At 52.0% G+C, this 21,565-nt stretch overlaps 11 protein-coding genes across 11 annotated transcripts; 5 read left to right on the top strand and 6 right to left on the bottom strand.

The window, feature by feature from the left end:
- Positions 1-119: 119 nt before the first annotated feature.
- BO97DRAFT_371557 (mitochondrial 54S ribosomal protein bL12m) lies at positions 120-1,363 on the top strand. Its single transcript, XM_025692827.1, has 2 exons — positions 120-438; positions 583-1,363. Exons 1-2 carry the CDS (start codon positions 223-225, stop codon positions 901-903), a joined length of 537 nt encoding a protein of 178 aa, XP_025550224.1. The 5' UTR covers positions 120-222; the 3' UTR covers positions 904-1,363.
- Positions 1,364-1,496: 133 nt separating this feature from the next.
- On the top strand, positions 1,497-3,246 carry BO97DRAFT_478906 (uncharacterized protein; the record flags this gene model as incomplete). Its single annotated transcript, XM_025700655.1, has 2 exons — positions 1,497-2,069; positions 2,186-3,246. The coding sequence occupies exons 1-2, from the start codon at positions 1,553-1,555 to the stop codon at positions 3,244-3,246; spliced, it is 1,578 nt and encodes a 525-aa protein (XP_025550223.1). The 5' UTR covers positions 1,497-1,552.
- Positions 3,247-3,629: 383 nt separating this feature from the next.
- Positions 3,630-5,046, bottom strand: BO97DRAFT_406563 (velvet factor family protein). Its single transcript, XM_025695442.1, has 2 exons — positions 4,964-5,046; positions 3,630-4,709 (listed from the first exon to the last, which is right to left on the bottom strand). The coding sequence occupies exon 2, from the start codon at positions 4,580-4,582 to the stop codon at positions 3,776-3,778; it is 807 nt and encodes a 268-aa protein (XP_025550222.1). The 5' UTR covers positions 4,583-4,709; positions 4,964-5,046; the 3' UTR covers positions 3,630-3,775.
- BO97DRAFT_426016 (uncharacterized protein) lies at positions 4,945-5,307 on the bottom strand (the record flags this gene model as incomplete). The annotated part of the gene is made up of 1 exon (XM_025697108.1): positions 4,945-5,307. The coding sequence occupies one exon, from the start codon at positions 5,305-5,307 to the stop codon at positions 4,945-4,947; it is 363 nt and encodes a 120-aa protein (XP_025550221.1).
- A 4,188-nt stretch (positions 5,308-9,495) lies between these two features.
- On the top strand, positions 9,496-9,854 carry BO97DRAFT_112234 (uncharacterized protein). The gene has a single exon (XM_025689911.1). The coding sequence runs from the start codon at positions 9,583-9,585 to the stop codon at positions 9,766-9,768; it is 186 nt and encodes a 61-aa protein (XP_025550220.1). The 5' UTR covers positions 9,496-9,582; the 3' UTR covers positions 9,769-9,854.
- On the bottom strand, positions 9,661-11,934 carry BO97DRAFT_406561 (uncharacterized protein). The gene has a single exon (XM_025695441.1). It carries the CDS (start codon positions 11,849-11,851, stop codon positions 9,941-9,943), a length of 1,911 nt encoding a protein of 636 aa, XP_025550219.1. The 5' UTR covers positions 11,852-11,934; the 3' UTR covers positions 9,661-9,940.
- A 144-nt stretch (positions 11,935-12,078) lies between these two features.
- On the top strand, positions 12,079-13,705 carry BO97DRAFT_371551 (pre-mRNA-splicing factor SYF2). Its single transcript, XM_025692826.1, has 3 exons — positions 12,079-12,415; positions 12,472-13,107; positions 13,159-13,705. The coding sequence occupies exons 1-3, from the start codon at positions 12,203-12,205 to the stop codon at positions 13,204-13,206; spliced, it is 897 nt and encodes a 298-aa protein (XP_025550218.1). The 5' UTR covers positions 12,079-12,202; the 3' UTR covers positions 13,207-13,705.
- Positions 13,476-14,975, bottom strand: horA (ubiquinone biosynthesis protein COQ11). The gene is made up of 5 exons (XM_025693908.1): positions 14,806-14,975; positions 14,689-14,743; positions 14,280-14,620; positions 13,761-14,201; positions 13,476-13,708 (listed from the first exon to the last, which is right to left on the bottom strand). Exons 1-4 carry the CDS (start codon positions 14,849-14,851, stop codon positions 13,780-13,782), a joined length of 864 nt encoding a protein of 287 aa, XP_025550217.1. The 5' UTR covers positions 14,852-14,975; the 3' UTR covers positions 13,476-13,708; positions 13,761-13,779.
- Positions 14,976-15,208: 233 nt separating this feature from the next.
- yaf9 (YEATS domain-containing protein YAF9) lies at positions 15,209-16,104 on the top strand (the record flags this gene model as incomplete). Its single annotated transcript, XM_025691871.1, has 3 exons — positions 15,209-15,241; positions 15,312-15,336; positions 15,404-16,104. The coding sequence occupies 3 exons, from the start codon at positions 15,209-15,211 to the stop codon at positions 16,102-16,104; spliced, it is 759 nt and encodes a 252-aa protein (XP_025550216.1).
- An 893-nt stretch (positions 16,105-16,997) lies between these two features.
- BO97DRAFT_112105 (Zn(II)2Cys6 transcription factor) lies at positions 16,998-19,209 on the bottom strand. The gene has a single exon (XM_025689910.1). It carries the CDS (start codon positions 19,060-19,062, stop codon positions 17,242-17,244), a length of 1,821 nt encoding a protein of 606 aa, XP_025550215.1. The 5' UTR covers positions 19,063-19,209; the 3' UTR covers positions 16,998-17,241.
- A 178-nt stretch (positions 19,210-19,387) lies between these two features.
- On the bottom strand, positions 19,388-20,292 carry BO97DRAFT_478900 (cysteine dioxygenase type I). Its single transcript, XM_025700654.1, has 3 exons — positions 19,909-20,292; positions 19,594-19,852; positions 19,388-19,537 (listed from the first exon to the last, which is right to left on the bottom strand). Exons 1-3 carry the CDS (start codon positions 20,197-20,199, stop codon positions 19,452-19,454), a joined length of 636 nt encoding a protein of 211 aa, XP_025550214.1. The 5' UTR covers positions 20,200-20,292; the 3' UTR covers positions 19,388-19,451.
- Positions 20,293-21,565: the final 1,273 nt, after the last annotated feature.

The following is a 21,565-nucleotide window of genomic DNA, read 5'->3' as shown; positions in this document are numbered from 1 at the left end:
GGATTCCTTGTATACTTGGAATCTTGATTGATAGAAGGCCGACTAGCGGGCGGTTTCGTCACGTGACGTGACTGGATTTTCCGGGCCGACACTCGACTTTCTTTTCCCGCAAAGGCACTTTTCGAGCATCTGATCACCTCGAGCAGCTTGAATCCCCTTGGCCTAGCCACCCTCTGTCACCCGTCTGTCGACCTGTCCGGATCGCCTTCTTTCACGCCCATCATGTCTATGTCTACTCAGTTCGCGGCTCGCTGCTGCAGACAGATTGTCCGCCCCACCGCTTCCCTGCGCGTTTCCTCCGCTTCATACCTGTCCAGCAGCCGGAGATGGCAATCCACGGAGGCTGCTGCTCCTGCCAACCCCAAGATCACCCAGATCGTCGACCAGATCAGCCAATTGACCCTCTTGGAGACTGCCGACTTGGTTTCTAGCTTGAAGGTGGGTTGCTTTCCCTTGAGTCCGGCCCGTCGCAAATCCCATCCAGGACTTTGTTGATACAGGTTCTTGTGGATGCAATTGACGAGACTATTGCCCATGTAATGGCTTGAAATTGTCGCTGACAGAAGCTTTTCAACGATATAGTCCCGCCTCAACATCCCCGACCTCCCGGTTGGTGGCTTCGCCATGGCCGCTGCTCCCGCTGCCCCCGCCGCCGCTGAGGAGGAGGAGGCTCCTGTCCAGCAGGAGAAGACCCTCTTCAACCTCAAGCTCGAGTCCATTGAAGCCGCGTCCAAGGCCAAGGTCATCAAGGAGATCAAGAACATGCTGGGTCTGTCCCTGGTCGACAGCAAGAAGTTCGTCGAGTCGGCGCCCAAGGTTCTGAAGGAGTCCGTCCCCAAGGAGGAGGCTGAGAAGATCATCGAGACCCTCAAGGCCGTCGGTGCCAAGGTCACCATGGACTAAGCGGACTGTCGTCTGACTGCCCGGAGGGGATTTTTCTTTGTAATGCTACCCGGTCCATTTGGGTTACCCTGTGGCCATCAGTGTTGGATGAGTGATAGGACGACCTGGATGGCCTGGACGTTGTGATTGGGCTGCATCATCGAGCTGGAGTTTTTATCTCGCGCCACCTTTTGTATTTTGTGTTCTTTTATATCACCCTTTTCTTTATTATCTTTTTTCTCCGTCATATATCTCTGAAGATTGTTTCTGATATAACCGGAAAGCGGGAAAAAGGGCGGCGAATGTACATTATCACCTCTATCGAATGGACAATGTGGGATCAAGAGGAAGGAAATGACTGTTTTTGTTGTCTCTGTCAACCAAACCTGTGAGAGCTTGCAGTGTGTCAGGAACAGACGAGCAAATCGCTCATTCGGATTGAGTGAAGTAGTCAGTATAATGGTGGGGTAGATTGGATTAGAAGTCATGAATGTATTGTCAACAGGGCAGATGAGCTGAGCCATCTGCTGGGATTTTGGACGCGGCGGTTAAAGTAGACGGAGAGACACCGACTCCAGATTTCTTTCTCCGCTTTTGCAACAACTACAGACAGACTGACGCCTTTTTTTTTTCGCTCTCCTCCCCTCTTCTCATATATTTGTCGTTCACGATGTCCCTTGCTAGATCGTCGTGCAGTGTCAGACGAAGATGTCAGCAGTGTTTGCAGCCGAGCATATGCTCTCCAGCGAGCTCATTCCCCGGCTCAAATCAGAACCTCCGCTCCGTCCAGAATCGCATCCTTCTTCACTCCCAACCCGCACCTCAACCTTCGCCCAAGTCCTTCTTTCACACCACCTCATCGAAGCATGCTTCGCGCCCTGCGCCCCGTCGAACTCCCCCTCGAGCCCCCACTATCCGACGCGCCGAAAACAGACGCTCTCAAGGTGGTCCTCTCCGCGAACCAATCGTCGCCGACTCCGTCATCGACGGCAACCTCGCAACTCACCTGGCCTGGCTTCACAAGGAAGGCAAAGATCAATGGGCCAACGCGCGGGTTGAGAAACTCCTCACAGCTAAATTCACTTGGGAAATCTTCGAATCCGTCGGGAGACACTTGATAACAGCAGCTCACAATGGCCCTCCCTCCGCCACTGCTATCGAGAACAACCCGTCCAACCGTATCGACAGTGTGTTATATGCAACCCCTCCCCCCATCACACACTCTCTCTGCCCCTATCAAGCGCGATACCCAATTACCATTTTATCCGATCACTAACAACATCTCAATGGCATCATCATCCAGTGTCTCCGACCGAAGTATACGACTTCGGCAGAATGATACTTCCCGAAAACGAAGCCTTCCAACTGTGGCTCGAAACCTCCGGCGCCCTAGCCAATGTAACCCCCGCGGTCTGCAGCCAAGCGGCCCGCTATCTTAACGACCTAACCTCCCAAGGCCGCGGCAGCAGCAACAACAACAACAACAAACAACACCTTTCGCGCAACGTGCCCATCCTCCAAGCCGTGGAGGCCCTCGCGACGGGACCCGACCGGGACCCGCGCGCGATGCACCTCCACGCCCGCATCCTGGGCGCCCGCGAACAATACCGCGACGCCATGGCGCTGCTGGACGAGGTCCTGGAGTGTATCCGGCCGGGGGAGCGCAAAGAAGCCCGACCGGACACGGTGCTCACCGCCTCGCCCACCACCTTCTGGGATAGCTACCTGTGGATCCACGGCGAAATGGCCGATCTCAGATTCCAAACCAGGTACTCCCGCGACGAGATCCTACGTATCGCCGCCAAAGAATTCCAGGACCCGAAGTACCTGGAGGTCTACGCAGGCGGCACTCTGCGCGAGAGGCGCGACTGGGCGGAATACGAGGAGTGTATGCTCCAGGCCGCGATGGCCGGGAACCCCAAGGCGAGCCGCCGGCTGGCTACCTTCTACCACTTCACCGCGCAGGGCCGGTATCCCCGGCGCGGCGAGGAGGAGTCCGCCGCAGATTTCCAGCCCGAGGGCCGCCGGCTGCGGGAGGAGAAAGAGCGCAGCTTCTTGGTCTCGCTCTACCATGATATGGTCGGCACGTTACCGTCGCTGACGCAGTACCGGATATGGGCCAAGGAATGGTTCAGACATTCCATCGCTCATGGGAACCCCGAGTCGGTCGTCATCCTGGCCGTCTTGGAACGCGAGGACGGCAACGCGGCGGAAGGCGAGCAAATCCTTCGCGCCATGCTTCGCGACATGCAGCTAAAAGGCCCGGAGCGCGAGAAGCTCAAGGAGACGGCCGAGTCTTTCCTGGCTAACTGGTCGGATCCCAAGTTCCAGCCTCAGGTCCAGAAGAATTATTATATATTGTAAAATAGAATCTAGCATAACAAGCGGACTGCATCCCCAAGGGGTGGTATCGGATAAAAATTTCGATGGTACAGTTATGGGTGGCTCTTGAATGCCACTTTCGCTTACGTACAGTACATTCATACTCCTGTCATACCCTCGCGTAGACCAATTTGTAGTTCACCCGAGGGAGAGAAAAAGCCTCGCAGCAGTGGGAAGGGTTTCATCTTGGTAGTCCTGTGTTACCTTCCTGGCCCCAAGTGATATGCGACCGCGACTGATGCCCGTAGAGGGATTTATGGCCAGGCACCCAGGATCAAAGTATGACAAACAAGTCAATCGCGAAATTTAACCGCCGAAACGCCTCCCTGTGCTTCGTCGCCAGTGCGACTCCATGTCTATAGTCGATCTCTGCGTGTACTGTCACTGCCACTGGAATCATTCATCACAACATGGATAACAGAAGAAACGGATAGCCATGAGAAGAGAAGATCTGAGAGAACAACAGAAACCGAAGTCCAGAACGGTCAACCTTCGCAGACAAAACCTAGAATCACCTCCTTCGACCTTTCCCCTTCCCCTTGCCACGGGTCTTCAGCTCCACGAACCCGAGCTCCTTCAACCCTTCCGTGAGGAGGGACGAATCCCTCATCCCGGGGAAATCTTTGGCTGGGAATACGCGGAACGGATCCGTCCACGCCTCAGCCAAAATCGGCATCGACTTGCCCGTGTCTTCAACGTGACCCCAGTTCATCAGGCGAAACTGTAGGCGGTACAGTCCAGCTGTACGGACAGAAAGGTCGGAGAAGATGTAGAACGTGGCAGGCTGCTTCGGCGGGCTGCTCGGGTGACCCGGATGGTTGGCGGAGGTCGGGTATGTGCCCCTTTCGGGTGCATAATAGGCCGATGATGGATGGGCTGGCGCTGTGTTGGGGTCCGGGTCTTCATCAACATAGAACGGTGACACGAACGCTTTCCCTGATAGTAAGGGGGTTGACTGTCCCTGGGCCAATTCATCCGCTCTGTTCGCACCCAATCGCTCCTCTCGACTCACGCTGTCGGTATTCATGTCGGATTGGGAGCCCCCGGGCTCGGGGATTAGGAAGCAGCCCACTGTGAAGCGGGGATCTTGAAGAATATCGTTGTCATCGGATGATTTCGGATCAAAGTCTGTCAGAAGCATCTGAATGATGGGAGGTGGATCTATGGGCCGTCGATCTCGATCACCAGCGCCGCAAGCTCGTGCCGCTAGTGGCTGCTGTCGAATGTAGAGATGATATCGTGACGTCGATGATGGTCGGCGCGGGGGAGGGGATGGTGCCGGTGAATGATGGAGCAATCTCTCGAATCCAGAAGGCATGCTAGTCGTACTGTGCCTTTGAGGCGTTTGTATCTGAGGTTTCTCGGCTACTATAACGGTGGACGATGCACCGGTACAATCGTAACATGGGCCAGGACTCGGGCGGGCCGTGGAGGCTTCACTATTTCTGCCAGCAGGTATTAGCGCTGTGACTGGAAGGAATAACATGGCACGCATTCGGTAATTATGAGGGTCAGATATGGCAGCAGAGACCAGGGAGGTGACTTGCATGCGCGTGGTCATGATGGAATCTTTGAAGAGAAGAGCTTGTGCAGAAAGCAGTCAACCAACAACAACAGAACCACGATCGCGCATTCGAGGCCAGTCGAGCCACGACCATAAGTGGAATGGGAAACTAAGAGCTAGGAGGCTGAGGCATACTCGACATTTCTTAAAGCATTGGACCGTTGAGTCTCAAGCCGAGCCGGAGTCCCAGTAGTGTATGAAGACACCGAGGAAACGTCTTGCTTCTGATGTGCAACGCTACCCCAGAGTCTCTCCTGATAGGACGGTATAGCATTGGAAACGCTAGATGCCACAGTGGGATCATAGCCCTGACTGGCTGGGGCTGAAAATAAGAAGCGCGGGGGCTCGTCCGTGGGATAAGCTTGACTTGGAGCTCCTGTTAGCGCCTGCCGGTCGTCGCCAGCGGCTTGAGCCCGCCCGTCAGCATATTGCCCGCTGGGTGTGGCATGTCTCCATTGATGCAGCGGCGTCCTCGACATCTAGACAGTTCGCACTCGTGTTTCTCTTCCGTTCTTGCTCGTTTTGGGTTATCCCTTTGGGGTTTTCCTCTCTGTGTCTTTCCTTGTCGGCGGAATTTCCTTCGTATGGACAAATGCTAGTGACTGAACCTTGAGTATGTCTGCAGAGTGGGCATCCATATAAAGAGTCACAAATCGATTGGTCGAACTAAGAAGTTGGTCGATTTAAGTGGCACTTGGTGATGCCCAAATAAGGGAGACAATCAACAAAAGGCGGACACTGGACTGAGATAAAATGGTAGCGCGCGACGGCATAATAATAGGTCCTAGGCGGAAAGTAGCTTCGCAGAAATAAGGTAGCGAGGTAGAAGCACGGCTTTTTTCTTTTAGGTAAATTTCAAGGGTCCAAAGAACATGGTCCGCCGAGGGTGGACGTTCCTACGAGGAGAACTGGTAGAGTAACATGCATCTGTTAGTTCGTACTGACGACTGCCAGAAATTTACCACAAAGCGATTGTTGGGAAGGGGTATAGAGTGGGAGGGGGAATAGGGAGGGAAAATCAGAAAAAGAAAGAGTGCCGCCAACCTCCATCCAACCAGCTCATAGCACCACTTGTGCGGGCTGCAGGTAGTGATGATGGGGGTGCTGAGATTTGCAGTCAATCCGCTGTTTATAAGGCGTTCGACTGTCGGATGACGCAACAGGGCCAGAGACGATGGGAATTTTCAACTAACCCTAAATTAAGCAGTAATCTGCAACTTCGAATCCATGCCAATCTGTGGCCGTGCAAAATTAAGAAGCGGATCTGGGGAAACCGGCAGGCTGGGTGACTCTTTTGTGAGAGAGCCTGTGCGTGCCCACTATGTATGTGTGTGGCATTGCGAGGAATTCAAGACATGCAGCGACGCTGCGTCCCTGACAGGTTCCAGCATGTTTTATTCCCGGATCCTGGGATTCCTATCGACCAGTGATGTCCGGTTGGTTTCTGAATGCAGCCCCAAAGAGAATGACACTGAGACCGTCTCCGTTGGCAGTGTGACAACACATAGTCACTGTTTGGTAATAACCGAGGAAAGTCTCTGTAATCAACAAACGGACTCCAGGGGCAGCTCCGTGGATGTTTCTCCGGAAGAAAGCAAGTAGTAGGGGAAAGAACAATAAGCATCGTCTTTGTTTTGAATAACACGGACACCGATTCCTAAGTCGCCAAAAATTGATAGATAGAAGGGAAGCTCGGTAGTTAGGTTGGAGTATGAACCAGCAAGTATGGAGGAACGAGCAGTAAGCTATCCCACCGTACTTGCAATGAAGCACTCGGTGGTGGGTCATTTGCGGTGTCATTTTATCTCAAATCCTGTAATCTGCGTATTTTGCCATCCCGAGAAATTAGGTGACTGACAAGTGGTTTGATGCGCCCACTATTTGAGAACCACAATGCTAAAAAGCACATGTGTAAAGATGAAGATTCGACGGCGCGAAGGATAAGCCAATGCAGGTCGTCCCGCATGATAGAAATTCAGCAAAAGTTGTCATTGAGACCAATCAGTAATCTGAGCATGTATTCAAGTGTCAATTTAGGATAATCAAGGAGCACGCCCAATTGCCGCGGACTTGAGTTATCGCTTTTTGACAGCGACTCACACTGCTGCAGATCGACAAGCTACCAGGATTTACCTGGGCAGAAAACAATTGGGGACACCCTCATGGGAGTCTGGCAGCAGCATTTCTCAATACAAGAGTCACCTGCAGCCTCCTGAGATTGAGGGGAGCAGAAAGTGACGTTGTAGGATTCGTAGCGAACCCACTAGAAAGCTGTTTGGTGGAGCTTCGATCTGGGACTTTCCATCACTGTATCCGAGCTGCCGGTCTCGTACGGAACTCTGTCTCGAGACGAGAGCCTGCAGGCAAATACAGCCGCTCACATCTCACATCTAGAACAGGCATTAGTTGATCATTTTAGACCGCATAATCTCAACCTTGCTATCTTGTCATGCAGATTCGGACGGTTTTGCGAATCTGTCAACTTCAAGACTCGGGTTTCTTATGACTTCAAGGTGTGTCGGGCTTACAAACTTGCTGCCAAGGCGCTTGCTGTGACCCATCATATTGCGACGCCTCAGGAGCATATCATAGCCTAGCCGAAGAAGCCCGTGGAGATATCGAAGGACGGTATGGCCAGCACTTCTGGGTCTGGATGCTGCTAGTTGCTCGTCGGAGCTAGTGGGCCATTGCACGGGCCGCTTCGGTAGGTCATAGAGCTGAAAACCCATGATTAGTCTAGATGGTGTCGGAAGAAACTTTCCTCCACAAGCCTCTCAGGTTCAACGTCGCAAAAGCTTTGCCAACAGAAAGATGAGAAGAGCGATTGGCCAGGGTAAACGGAGATCATAGGCTGAGGCCGTCTTTGTTCCATGATGCTATCAACTGGTACTTCCGCTAAGCCATGAGTGCGTAGTTTCCAGAGTAAGCTTTCCATCCTTGCACTGCGATAGATGATCCCTTGACTATTCACCGCCACAGCTTGTTTCATAATAGCTGACTGGTATAACATAGTGCTCTAATCCGCCTCTGAGGATGCAGGGAAAAAAGGTTTCCTTAGCCGGCCAAGAGGGAGTTATCTTGCATTAGCATCGTAGCATCTGTTCGCCTTTTGATACTTAGCGAGCAGGCTACTGCATGTGAGTGGTTGCCTTACCGACAAGGACAAATGATGTGTCTCGACGGTTGGATGGCTTCCCTAGACTCCGTAGGATTGGCTGTATGCCGGCTGATTCAACAGCCAGTGAATCGACGGTCCTTCCTGTGATCCATGCAGTGGGTTCAAATCCCTGGAACTTATGTGTATTTGGTGCCCATCCCTGGGCTCATCCGGTGTGGCTGTTGGTCTGGCCAGCTGACCCTCAAGGCTGCCATACTGCAGCAGTGAGCAGCTCGATGACTACAGGAACGACTCTGCTTGTGCACATGGCCAACCATGAACGATGCGTGCCTTGTTTTCGGAGTCTGTATGCCGCTTCGCCTTCTTGTGCGGTCTTTTCATGTCTTGCGATGGCGGCCCTGCGTTTGCATTGCGGTAGGGAAAGGTCAGTCGCTGCCTCGACCGAGGCAGCTGAATCTCATTTAGCGCTGCGAATGATTTCAGCCCCACGCCGTGGACCTTGAGCAGGCAACTGAAGTGTTCCATGTCCGTGATACGAAGTACTCAGAGGGCGAGCGCAGCCCAAGGAGATCTAGATGACGAAGGAGTAGTCAATTCGGAGAAAGTCGGCTCGATACAGTAAATTCTGATGGAGCGCTTCGACCCGGGAAAAAGTTTGAGTTGTATCTCCTTGATTGATTCGCCCGACAAGACCAGTGAATTGGAACGTATCGAGCGAGCTGGGCGTAAGTCGCCGATGAGTCTCGACGACTTATCCACTGTGGAAGAGCATGGAAAGGGAAGAATTGAAGGTAGGGGAGAAGGAAGGAAGGGGGGATCAAGTGACCGGCACCCCAACAACACAATGCAGCTGTTCGGCCCCGTCACTGCACCTTCACCATCTACCAGCTGCTTGCTAGCAATCACTCTTTCGCATTGCCATATCTGAAGCTGAATGAAGTGTGGCTAGCACTGGACAGGGATATGGAGGTTCCAACTTCGGCTCTTGCGTTCCATTAGTGGCGGTTCGAGTCCACCGGAACCAGACTTCCACAACCAAACAATACCTACGTCTAGACACTGTTCCACCTTACGTCGGGCTCACCGGTTGATCTTGTCCTGGTATACATATGCCTTCGTCGTGATGAGCGTGACGTTTATCTCCAATGGGATACTACAACATACGGAAGCCAGCCCGAGCATGAGCATCATTCGCTCATGAAGTCTCCTCGGAGATGCACCACACAAATGGCAAAACAAAGAGGAAAAGTTCTCCATTCTCAAAAGGGCGAGAAGAACGGGAAAAAGCAAATCAGCGACTGTTCCGGGTGCATGACGCTATCAGCTCCGATCCTCTTGGACGCTGATCCTCGAGAAGCTCTTTCAATCCTTTCGCAACCATGTTACCCGTTTCGAAGAAGGAAGCGCTACCAATTCATAGAGGGAAAGGGAACAAGGATGACCTGGCATCCGGGCCGATAAGCTTTGTTGTGCCTGCACCGCTGTTGCATGTACCAAGTCAGGAGATCCACGAACTTGCATTGGCCTCTCAGGCGAGATGAGTCAGTCTCACAGCAACCGAAGACGAAAAGGAAAGTTGCTCGTATGGTCATACTTACCCGTTATTGATTGAAATCTACAATCATTTGTCTTGCGTATGTGTGCGTTGTGTCGCCATTGTTTGTCCACAGAAAGAGAAATTGCAAAAGTAGAAAGATTAACTACACAGTCTATCCCTCGCTGCATAACTTGCGATGCATATATCTGGCTGGTCATTGCATGTCTACGGCTATCAGTATTCTCGATAATACTGCGGCCCGAGAAAGGATTATATGCACCATGAAGTACTTCGCCACCTCTGTTCGATAAGGGTACAACGCGTAATGCATATTACAACATTTCACATCATATACCCGCATTTAGGTATCATATTTCGCAGGTTAAAGAGACGTGGGTGCATGCTTCAATTGCAGGGCTCCTGTGTACAAAAGAAGCCCAACCCATGATAAGCCCCGTCATGACAACAGATCTGGACTTTTATCAACATGAAGGTGATATGTCGTCGCGCCACTACCAATTGCAGTCACGCGATCGCTAGACCAGTGTGAATCGAGTCCAATCAAAGAGTTAACCGCTATGATGGAGCTTAATCCATGGCGCAGCTTTGACTGCCCCGGCTCTATGCAATGGTCGGCTGCGCCGTGAGTTTGTCCTACGAAGACGGCGACAAATCGCCCGTGGAAACGGTCCCAAGCAAAGATGTGCCCCGTTTGTTCCCAATTAGTGGCATCTGGTGAGCCTTGCTCTTGATAGGCTTTCGGTCTTGCGACTAGGGTCCCGAGCTGCATCAAATGTAGGGACCGCTTTTCCGCGGAAGACTGACCATTACTGTCAACACTAACGCGGAGTAGGCCTAGTGTGGATGGTGTCCAGGGCCTAGAAAAGTCGGTTCCAGCTGGCGATAAGGACTCTGGGAATTCAACCGGGGAAACCTGGGGACACCAAGCATACTCCAGGTCTATATCTACATCAGAGATAACCGAGATATAGATCAAGCTTCCATCATGTTCGTGGAGGCTCTCAGCAATTTGACCAAGATCCGCGTTTGATTTCGAACATCCAAGGTTTTGGATCTGTGCAAGAAGCCGTTCAACGCTATCATAGCCAGTGCTATCTCCATCTATGGTCAATAGGGGTTGCTCGCTAGCAGCCATGAGCGGGTTAGAAGCACTTGAATGGAGTAGCATGTCAGACTGCCAGCGAATCCCCAACTGGTCCTCCATATCTGCGAGACGCTGATTCAAAATTTCAGTATGTTCTTTCTCGCCAACCAGGGAGGGTTGAAGTTCATCGGCAGAGAGAGAGTCGCAAAGTGATTTTGCCTTCGAAATGTATGGCAGAGTACAGTTGGCGCGCTCTGAAATCTGTCTCAAGTATGCAACGGCTCTCTGTGTAGCCCCGACGTCTATCAAGGCCTCCACACATGTATACGCAGCGCGGAATTGGTTCTCATGTGACTTAGGCGACAGGCCCTGTATGAGATGGGCCCAGAGAGCCTCTTGTAGTTGCTTATTCCCGAGCTTGACAAGCAACGTGAAGTAAGATCCGGACCATATGTCTAAGGGGTCAGGCCCTGCCCAGTATAATATATCGTGCAGGCGAATTTGTTTAGTCGTGTCTTCTCCAGCGACCAAGCTGGTTATCGCACCTATATCGTGGGCCCCGTCGCAGAAGTCTAGATATTTCAAGGCATCGAGGAGAGCATGGACTAGAAGTCTGCTTTCATTCGGACCTAAGCGTTGCGAGCTAACAGCTAAGTAGCCTTGCAAGTAGCGCTGAAGGGCTGGCGCTGAGAATGCGAGCGCTGCGTAGTACATACCCAGTACATACAGACGCTGTGAGCATTGCCCGTCAATTCTCTCTATCCGCGTCACAATCCCATTGATCGCAGAGAGAATCTCTGCGAATTGATCATGCCGTTGGCAGCGCTCTAACGCTCTGAACAGGGGAACGCAATGCTGTGACTGCAGACGCCTACAGCCTTTCTTGTTTGTCACATTGTTCTCGATAAAGATTTGGAAATCGGGAAGACTTTTGATTTGTCTGGTATCGAGGCGCGAGGGCATAGAAGCGGGGGCTTCTGGGGTTCGCTGAAGGCTGACCCAGAACGGGGAAGGCAACTTGTTGTTAAATGCCTCCGAAAGATGCAGATCCAGACTTGGGTCGAACACATTATACTGAGGACGTTTGGTCGTACCTGTCAAAGCGAATCGAAGTAATTGGGACGGAGTGGATTCGGGATATGGAGACCTCTGCTTGGCGCTTAGCTCAACATAGCGACGAGGTGGGATTTGGCATGGCGACGATCTCAGATTTAACCTCTGCTTTGATACCAGCAAGTAGCGGTGAATCTGTGATTTTAGCATGGATAACTTTGAGGTGGTTGAGGCCGGGTGTCGCTCAACCAAAGTACTATTGTGTTGTATGACATGTCAACTGGGAATCTGGGGTGAGCGGGTGAGCGGGTCGGGAGGAGGAGATAAGGACAATCAGACAATCAGGGGAAAGTCAAAGGCGGTCGGGAGGGCGGCGAGCGATGCAGATCCGGGTCACAGTTCACCTCCGTCACAACCTTAATTCTTTCATCATCCACGCTGCTTATACAAATCCCAACTTTGACTCCTTCCACGCATAAACCACCTTCTATTACCACGTCACTTGAGTTACTGCGTTTAAATTATCATATAATACCTTGATACCAGTGCAGACTGACTGATATGCCCACTGAACACGAAATCGCACAGCCTGCCGCAAGCAGTGCTGAAACCAAGGAGGAGCATACATCTGAACAGCCAAGCGACGTCCCCCAGGAGCCCGCTGTTAGTGATGCCTCAGAGAGTGCTCCGAAAGGAGCAGATAAGAAAGATGATGATGCTGCTTCCAAGGCTCGTCTGCGCCAAGAAAGATTCAAGGCTCTCAAGGCTCGCGCGGTAAGCACTTGACGGCTCGCCAGGTCGAATATGCGTTTTTACTGAAGGTCTCGCAGAAAACGGCCACAGAGCGCAACTTGAAAGAAACCGCCGCCGAAACACAACGGCTAGCGACCGACCCAGCACTACTTTCATCGATATCGCGCAAGCACGCCTTCGCATCGCACAACTTACTCAAAGCTGATACAGAAGCCGCGGGTGAAGATTTCGAGCGCAAACGCGCCTGGGACTGGACTGTCGATGAGTCAGAGAAATGGGATAAGCGGATGGACAAAAAACAGCGTCACCGTGATGACGTTGCCTTCCAGGACTACACGCAAGACGCGCGCAAAGTGTACAAGAGGCAGTTGCGCGAAATGCAACCCAATCTGGAGAGTTATGAGCGAGATAAGATGGCAGCCATTGAGAAAGCTGCAGCTAACGGCGACCTTGAAATTGTGGAAACGAACGACGGTGAGATGATTGCCGTCGATAAGAACGGCACCTTCTATTCTACTGCAGATACTGTGGGATTCACAGAGAACAAGCCGGACCGAGCCGCTGTGGACAAGTTAGTCTCAGATTTGAGGAAGGCTGAAGAGGTTCGACTCAAGAAGCGGAGAGACCGCCGTGGAGATGATGATGGTGACGTCACCTACATCAATGAGAAGAACAAGCAGTTCAACCAGAAACTGGCTCGCTTCTATAACAAGGTAAGGTACTATGGGTACCTCTCACTGGAATGCAAGCTAATCATGCCGCAGTATACTACGGAAATTCGCGACAGCTTTGAGCGCGGTACCATGATCTGATCGAGCCCGGCAACTTTCAACCACAAAATGCAATTCTTGCGCGCTTTCCCAGCAGCGATATTCGAACATCCTTTGGTCGTCTCTCGCTCCTTACTTGCGGACTTCCTTGCTGGAGGTCATCTCCAGGTCGCTGCGATTCGCTTAAACAGTCCAGTCGCCCTGAATGAGCCCTGTTGAGTTGATCACGATGCTACGATGCCAGTGATCGTCGATTCTACCTGGATATTGCGAGAGCACACTTCGCTTGTGACATCGACGGAACTAGTGCAGAAGAGAAAGATAGGGGGTATCGATTGGCAGCATTTTCTGTATAATACACTAGAACAGCATCACGTCGCTGCTCGCTTTCCAGCATCGGAGTAGTGTTTCTTTGCAACCCTTCCAAGAGCTGCCTACACGCTTGGAATATCTATGCTTGTCTCCATCACAGGCAACAATCGGCCAGTGGCCAGCCCTCTTGGACTTGAGAAGGGCTTATTGCACACAGTGCGGTTTTGTCATCCTGTGATGTCGTTAGCACTCCGATTCCAGAAGTTAAACTCTGAGACATATACCAATTTACCAAATTAATGCTCAAAGCATGCTTTTCCTCCAAGCCTTCGTGGCTAGGGCCTCAATCTTTTGTACCCCCAAAGCTCCGCGGACTGACTCATCGTCGAGTGCCTCTGCTACGGCTTCGCCCACGTCGTCCACCTTGAGTGGTTTAGTTACCATAGAGCCGAGGAAGTCAAGCTTGTTGCCCAGAAGCGCATTGACCTGGGATCCGACAAAGCCACCGAGGGCAATCGGCAGCGTAAACTTCCTGCTCTCATCGTACATAAAGGGCGCCTGCACGAAGACGTTGCGGAGCTCCGGTAACTGAGCCGCTATGATCGATTCCGCCTCCCTCTTGGTTGTAATGTACCGGCTCGGAAGGACGGGTGCTCCTGACGCAGCGGAGATGTATACAAACGTGGGGACATGTTCATGGTGGGTCTCTTGGGCGAGGGCGATAGCTATACGTAAGAGATCCCCAACATCAGCACTCTTCAAGACCATCTTTGGCGGCAGAAACCAGGCAACGGCACACATACCGGAATCCCTATTCATGAGCTCGTACGTAAACTGTCCACTGCGCTCCCTGACTTCAAGCGGCTCGCCCTCCCGCCTCTCGCTGAGATTCTGACTGCCCGGCCTCGCGGCGCTGAAGGCCTTCTGCAGGCCACTGAGAATAGGCTCCCTTCCCTGCACCACACCCTTGTAGTCTGCCTCGAGCAGGATTCCCATGCTGTGGACGACGGCCGTGGCCCCACTCAGAAAAGGCTTGTATGTCTCGGGTTTCAGGATATCGGCCTTGGCCCATTCAACGGAGCTTGCCCAGCTGGGACGGCCGGCAGAGCCTGTGACCACCTCCCACCGCGGTTCTCCCGAGCGACTATTCATGTCGATGAGGTCAGTACTGCGCGGACATAACTATTCGGTCGCATTCGAGAAGTCGTGTACCTGAGAGACGTGACCGACCAGCCCCTAGCGACAGCGGACTTGCAGATTCTCGAACCTAAAAAAGGCGTCGCTGGTCAGTTCTCTTCTTCTCGAGTGCGTCCTGCGAAGTATACCTACCCAGAAACCCATTACCACCCGCGACAACTACCCGTTTCGCAGCCATTTTTTCGGAAAGTCAGAGAAATATCATACAGTGGGCGTAGAAGAGATATGGTGGGGCGAAAAAGAGCGGCGAGCGACTTCAATATAACATGGTCATGCAATGTAGTCCGGAGCAGAAGAGCTTCGATCGCCGGAGCAAGAAGACTAGCTGCGGAAAGCTCAGGAATACCATACCCCCCGAGCTTCCGAGGAATCCTTATCGTATCACCCACCGCCGTCACGTGCCGTTGCAGACTTCCGCGGCGAGGCTCGCGACAGTGGGACAATTACTTGGATTCTACCGTCCTTCATCAACGCGACTGGATTTTCTACACTGAATTGCCCTCCGCTGCGAGAACGACGTATTATCGAGTGAAGCATGCCTTCCGCTACGGGTACAAAGCGCGTGAGGGTGAGTATTTCCCCTCCCGACTGCATGACAAGGAAGCCAGGGCAAGTAGTTGACCATTTAATCGTTCTAGGGAGTCTCTGTATTCCGCCCATTCGGTACGCCCTTTCCTACCCATTTCTTCCAGAGAGTAAAACAGATCGCTAACACTGGTCCAACCCGCAGTTTTCGGCAGCGAAGCGCAACCGTTCGATCCAGCGAAGAAACCGGCGCAGGTGCCAGCGGACCACACGCACCAATGGCGGGTGTTCGTGAAGGGGGTCAACGGCGAAGACATCTCGTACTGGCTCAAGAAGGTCCAATTCAAGCTGCACGAGACGTACGCGCAGAACGTGCGGACGATCGAGCAGCCCCCGTTCGAGGTCACGGAGACCGGGTGGGGTGAGTTCGAGATCCAGATCAAGCTGTACTTCGTGCCCGAATCCAACGAAAAGCCTCAGACGCTCTGGCACAGCTTGAAGCTCCACCCCTACGGCGATGACGCGGAGGGCAAGAAGGAACGGCGCGAGATGGTGACCAGCCAGAACTACGAGGAGGTCGTCTTCAATGAGCCGGTGGAGCAGTTCTATGAGCTCCTGACCGGCGGGCCGGCGGCGGCGCAGCCGCAGAAAGGGAAGGGCGGGAAAAATACCAAGCAGGCTCAGCAGCAGAAGAATGGACGGACGGCTGAGATTCCGCTCAACAAAACCCCGGGCAACGAATACAGCAAAGTGGGCGAGGCGAGTGAAATGGACCGTCTGGCGGAGGCGAATAAGACGGTCGAGCAGATGATCAAGCAGGAAAAGGAGAGGCTTATTGAGCGCGAGAAGAGACTCGCCGAGTTGCGCGCCAGCGAAGGCGTTCCGGCGATCACTAAGAAACGCTAATTGGTTCCGGTAGTTAGATCTTAATGGCGTTGGGGCCTGTGGATCGCTTTTGACCATCAACTAAGTGGTTGCTCTCACTCCTCGCTTCCAGCACATGACTAGCATCATCGACCGCCACCATAGGATGCAACCTATCGTTCCTAGCACACGGTACGCGGCATGCGCTATCCCAAGGGAACGACTGCTTCCGGGTCCGTCCCATGGTGGAATATCAGGGCAAGGAAGCCTCCGTTGAGGACTCACTTCTTGCCATGCTTTTCAAACCCCCGGGGGAACTGTCATCTCCGCCAGGCCTGCGTGCATGTTCACAGCTCATCGATATCGACTCATTATCCCGTCCTTGCACGTGTTATCACCACTCTGCTTGAGAACAGAGTACGCAGCCTATGATTGGTATCGAACACCCATGGAGGGATTCAGTTCCGTCTGATCGCGATTTCCCAGTCGAACATTCCATAAAGCCACTTGGGTTCCGTCCTCCCACAATCAACGAAGTCATTCCACTTCAGCAAAAGAATACAGTGGCGGAAAGTCGGCAAATGGTCCTTTCCCTTCTAATTTGTTTAATAAAATGTATCTACACCCAAATAGAAACAGCTTCGCATTCCATGCGCTCAAATTTCTCCTCCAAGTTTAATCCTCAATCCTAAATGACCGCATGCTGTTGCCGCCGGGCCACTCAACAAGCCACCTGCGATACCGAGAACGATGACCGAGCTTTTTCAAACTGCTCGAGGGACAAAATGTATTTCTCTGGTACAGGCTTCTTTTTCTCTTCCGCGGCAGGTTTCACACGAGACAACAGACACGGGAAGGGAGGTAGTCCTGTGTGATTCGATCTACATGCGATGATTCATACATCTGTGGTCTCACTTGCAAGCGTTGTCGGCCTGCTCATAACAGATTGAGAAGTGGAAGAGTCCGCCCCGATCGAGCCGGTTGGTTTTCCAGTCCCCCACGCCGTAATGAGGGGGCGACGATAGATTCGATGAGGTCATCCATGTGGAGTGGGGTACTGTGAGCTTGGCCATGTGCTCAAAGAGTCAGTTCTCTGGCGTGATGCACCATTGCTGCGAACAGGTTCTAAGGACATCAAGCCATCGACAACCGAGTTTTGCTTCATGGTGTAAACCATGCTCATGTGAAGTCAAGGTCTGGCATCGTGTGCAAAAGCAGTGGCTCACTGCACGTGGGATCAATGTAAGCCGAGAGTAGCCCGGGTGAAAAGAGTCCTTGAACGTCCGCGTCCGCCGAGCGCAGAGCACCTGGAATTCCAGGAGCAACAATCCAAGAACTGCTGTCTATGGTCGAGGAATTGCTTGAAGCCTCGTTGCGAGAAATGGACGTTGCACTGCTACTGGCCTGCGGATAACGGGACTCGATCCAAGCCGTGAACGTTTCTGCCGCTGCATTCCTCAGGTAATGATGAGCCCTGTTCGCGACAGGCCACTTATTCTTCAACGTCTTCAGGCAGCCGAGCACAAGTATGATGCGGTTACAGTGGTGATCTGAACACTCGGGTGGATGAATTCGACTGGTCGCAAGCTGCACCATGCCGCATAGTACAAGTCCGAACACGACAAACGGACTATATCTCTGAACGCTTGGCCGCACGGAAAGAAGGTTAGACAGCTGCTTGGATGCCTCCGTGGCTTTGATGTCGTGAACATGTCGGGTGAAAGACGGCGAAAGGCGAGATGGGATTACAGGGCTGATCGGGACCCCTGTATCTGGCAAAGCAGGTCGCAGATTGCTTCTGGGCAGATGCAGAAGCATTGCAGCGTAATGAATTGTTGTATGAGCCTGAAAAAGCATCTCATCAACACTGCCGTACATATCCACAATATCCACTTTGCTTGGTGGGAGGTGGTTTGTCCAGCTGACAAGCGCATTTTCCACGGCTTGCAGGTGGTCTCTATGCGTCTCGGGGAGACTATTAAGCACGATAACACGAGCTAGAATGCACACAGCTTCAATCCGGTAGCTGAAGGAGGAATAGCGAGACTGGTCAGCCTCTCCGTCATCATCAGTAGCAGTGAATATGCGTTTGTTGAACCGAGCGAGCGTTGGTGGAGTCGGTATATTCGAGTGATTGGCGTAAACGGATTCCTCACAAGGCAGGGCAACATCATAGGGAACGCTACTGCATCGCAGCACGACTTTCTTCTGCAAGGCTGCCATATAGACGTCCACCGTGAAGAGTTCCCACCAAGTCCGGCGCAAACTTTCTGCTTCAACGTCTCTTTCGTTGCACGATGTTGTCGCAAAGTCTCGCCGGTACATCCCCAGCTCCAGGGCGATGTCAACCGCAGCTGAGAACATGGTGTGGGATTGCGCGCATTCCTCACGAGCGCAGAGCAAGATGGAGTAAAGCAACAGGGCCTGAACTTTGCATGGAGTCCTCTCACCGCTGGCGCTCAATTCTGCCGACGTTGACTCAGATAGCGAAGCACTCGACTGCGGCAAAAAATGGCTTCCGATGTAGACGACAACTTCGTGTAAATATCTCGGATATCTGCGCTCGTCATACAGAGGCGCGGGGACCAGAATTGGGTGCGCAGAGTGAAAATTCTCATAATACAAACGGACCAGCCGGGCGTCGGACTCGGCTGGATCTTGCACAACCTCCGGTATCTGAATAGCCAGATCCTGCTGTTCCGAGGAAGAAGGTGATACTTCTGTCATGTTGACACTAGAAGGGTGGTGAGTAATGATCGTGTCTGGAGTAGGTAAATGCGAAGTCATCGGCTGTTGCAAAATACGAGGATAATTAGGTGTAGTTGCTGCAGGCTGCGGTCGAGTCGCATCTCGAGTCTTTCGCCTTCCCCCACGTCGCGAGGGAAGATACAGGCAATTCAAGCGATTCTCAAGACAACGGGAGCAGGAGGGCGTCTTTGCGTCGCACTTAAGGTGTTGCTTGCGACACTCCGTGCAGGCAAGTGGTGCTGGGCGGACCATGATGCGTGCGAGCCACGAGATGGAAAAGGGACCCTACACAGAATTCACTGCTATGAAACTACAGCGTCTGAAGAAAACAGAGAGGGACAGAAAAAGAGTCACATGTTCGGAGATGCGGCATATTTTCGGTTGCAATAAAGAAACAGAAGCATATTTTAGGACCAAAGGCCGGCCGAAGTTGAGCGGCGATTGACGCAAAAACACATTGCTACGGTATGACTCAGCAATAGTTATGCATGACGCTCTGTCACCTGACTGCATGCACTACTTCCGCTAGTCATCCTACTTTGTCTACCATTATTGCATCGATGATGAGCTAAAGTTTATTTCATTAATCTAGTTCATTATTCATTATTTGCACCGCTCCATAAGCCAGATGAAGACAATTCCTACGCCTGGTAGACATGACTTTTACGCCCCGACTCTCGATCATAGATATTGTAGCCGAAATCCGCTGCATTGGGGGGCGTATACACTGTTCAAGGTCAGCCAACGCTCGTGAGGCATCTGTTTTGTGAAGTATATACATACAGTGAAGGGAGACTGCAACCTGGTCACTGCGAGGATTCATGACCCGGTGCAAACCAATCTGATCACAAATATAGGCCACTTCATCGGTTCTATATGTTGTATCCTTCTTCACTTTCAAGGGGGCGTCATGGCCCTGTTCAGGATCCGGGGTGTAATAGACTGCTTCATTCAGCTCGCCAGCGAGGATTTTCATGATGCAATGCGCGTTTGCATGATCGTGAATCGGAGATCCCTTTTGTGGGTTCCAGACTAAGACTAACTGTCTCGATGGTCAGCCGGGAACAAATGGCCTAACGTGGCATGAGCATGACTTACCAGATTTGCCTGGCCGTTGATATTGGCGACTAGGTTGCGTGTATAATTCTTGCTTGGGTCGTTCTTGGTGAAACGAGACCAGTCTGTCGGGTTGGAGGCATATTTGGACATGAATGCCATAAGGACACGGTGGTCGACTTGATCGGTACCAATGCCCCTCGAGCTACCCAGGTACACTTTCAGATCCTGGACTAGCTGGTCAAAGGTATACTCTTCATTCTGCGGCGACGTAAGGCTGTCTTTCGTGGTCGGAGGGGATGTGAGGTTGGAAGCGAGCAAGGTTGAAGACATGATTGGCAGTCGATAGCGATGAACAGGCAGAAGTGGTAAGTGGGTAGATTGAATACGAGATTGTAAGCTCTAGGCTAGTCAATTTTGTCTTAATTCTTTTAACTTATGGTTGTAACCAACTGGGAGTTTTTATAAAGCTGCTTGACATGATCTTTTTTGAGTCTACATATGTCAGTCGCCGACCGGACTGTTCGGTCGGCGATTGACGATTAATTCAGTGGAACCGTTAAGTCACCAGCCAATGATGTGCTCTCTCTGCACTGGCACGACGATAACCGACGATAACCCGAGCAATGGACATCTCAACTCTTGAATATGAGTTACGCAGCTTCATGTGGCATGACGAAAACTGTTCTTTCACCAATGCCATCTACTACAATTTCTCCGAGGATCTCAAGCCCCTTGTCACAAACGGAACAGCGACAATCCAGCTAAGACCCGCGGCAACCATGACTCCATATGCTATAGTTACCTAATGGGAATAAGGCCTGCTCTGTCCGAACAGGTCTAGATGATAGACTCGACCCCTGAGCGGAGGATTGAGTAGAGCGCATTGCCATTGCTAGAGATTCGCATTGATCCCGCAAGGGCTACATGCATAGCACTGTCAACGAACCGATATTCTACCTTTCGAAGCGAATGTGCCAAATTCTGTCTCATTGGAGTGGACACTGGTCTTGGAGTTGCTATCCATGCAGCAGCATCTGACACGTTGAATCCGCCGGACTGAGTTGCGTGAGATAGTCATGAGCGTCAGAAAACATTAACACAATGTGCTCATTCGGTCTTCGGCCGGATTCTCGTGAGCGAGTACAAAACCTAGTTGTCGACAGTATTATGACGGCGTGTAAGTGCCCAATGCGCCGGCAAGCTAAAGGCCAGAGAATGCTTTTCTTTTTTCAGATTATATAGAATCGCCAGTGTCTGATTTCCGTGCGATTGCGCTTGTTCCTTTTGTCTATAGCATGTTCACAACAAAAGACAGCGCATCGCATTGATGAGCCAGGAATGATAGATATTGCTGTCCGTTGCGGTTGCCTGTGTTGTCCACACCAGTTCTAGCTGATCTCATATTGCGATGGCCATGCCTACAGATAAGATCAGCACCTAACCTATATTGACCCAGACGAGGCACTGGCAATCATCCCTGCCAACCCTCCTCGCTATATCGCACGGGACTTATAAATCCACTTCCCAGACAACAGCATTATCAACGCGCCCAGAAGACCAATGTCTTTGCAACACTTGTCTGTTTCCCATGGCTCAATAACCGAGAATTGCGGTGAAAATCGTCATATCACCCTCGATGATGCGATAATGGGTCGCCGAGTGAGTATTAGGCTCCAATCGCCGACCGTGACCCCCC

Source organism: Aspergillus homomorphus (genome assembly GCF_003184865.1).
Source record: "Aspergillus homomorphus CBS 101889 unplaced genomic scaffold BO97scaffold_25, whole genome shotgun sequence".
In the NCBI taxonomy this organism is placed as follows: domain Eukaryota; kingdom Fungi; phylum Ascomycota; class Eurotiomycetes; order Eurotiales; family Aspergillaceae; genus Aspergillus; species Aspergillus homomorphus.
The sequence above is the reverse complement of the archived record's forward strand: the minus strand, read 5'-3'. Positions and strand labels throughout refer to the sequence as shown.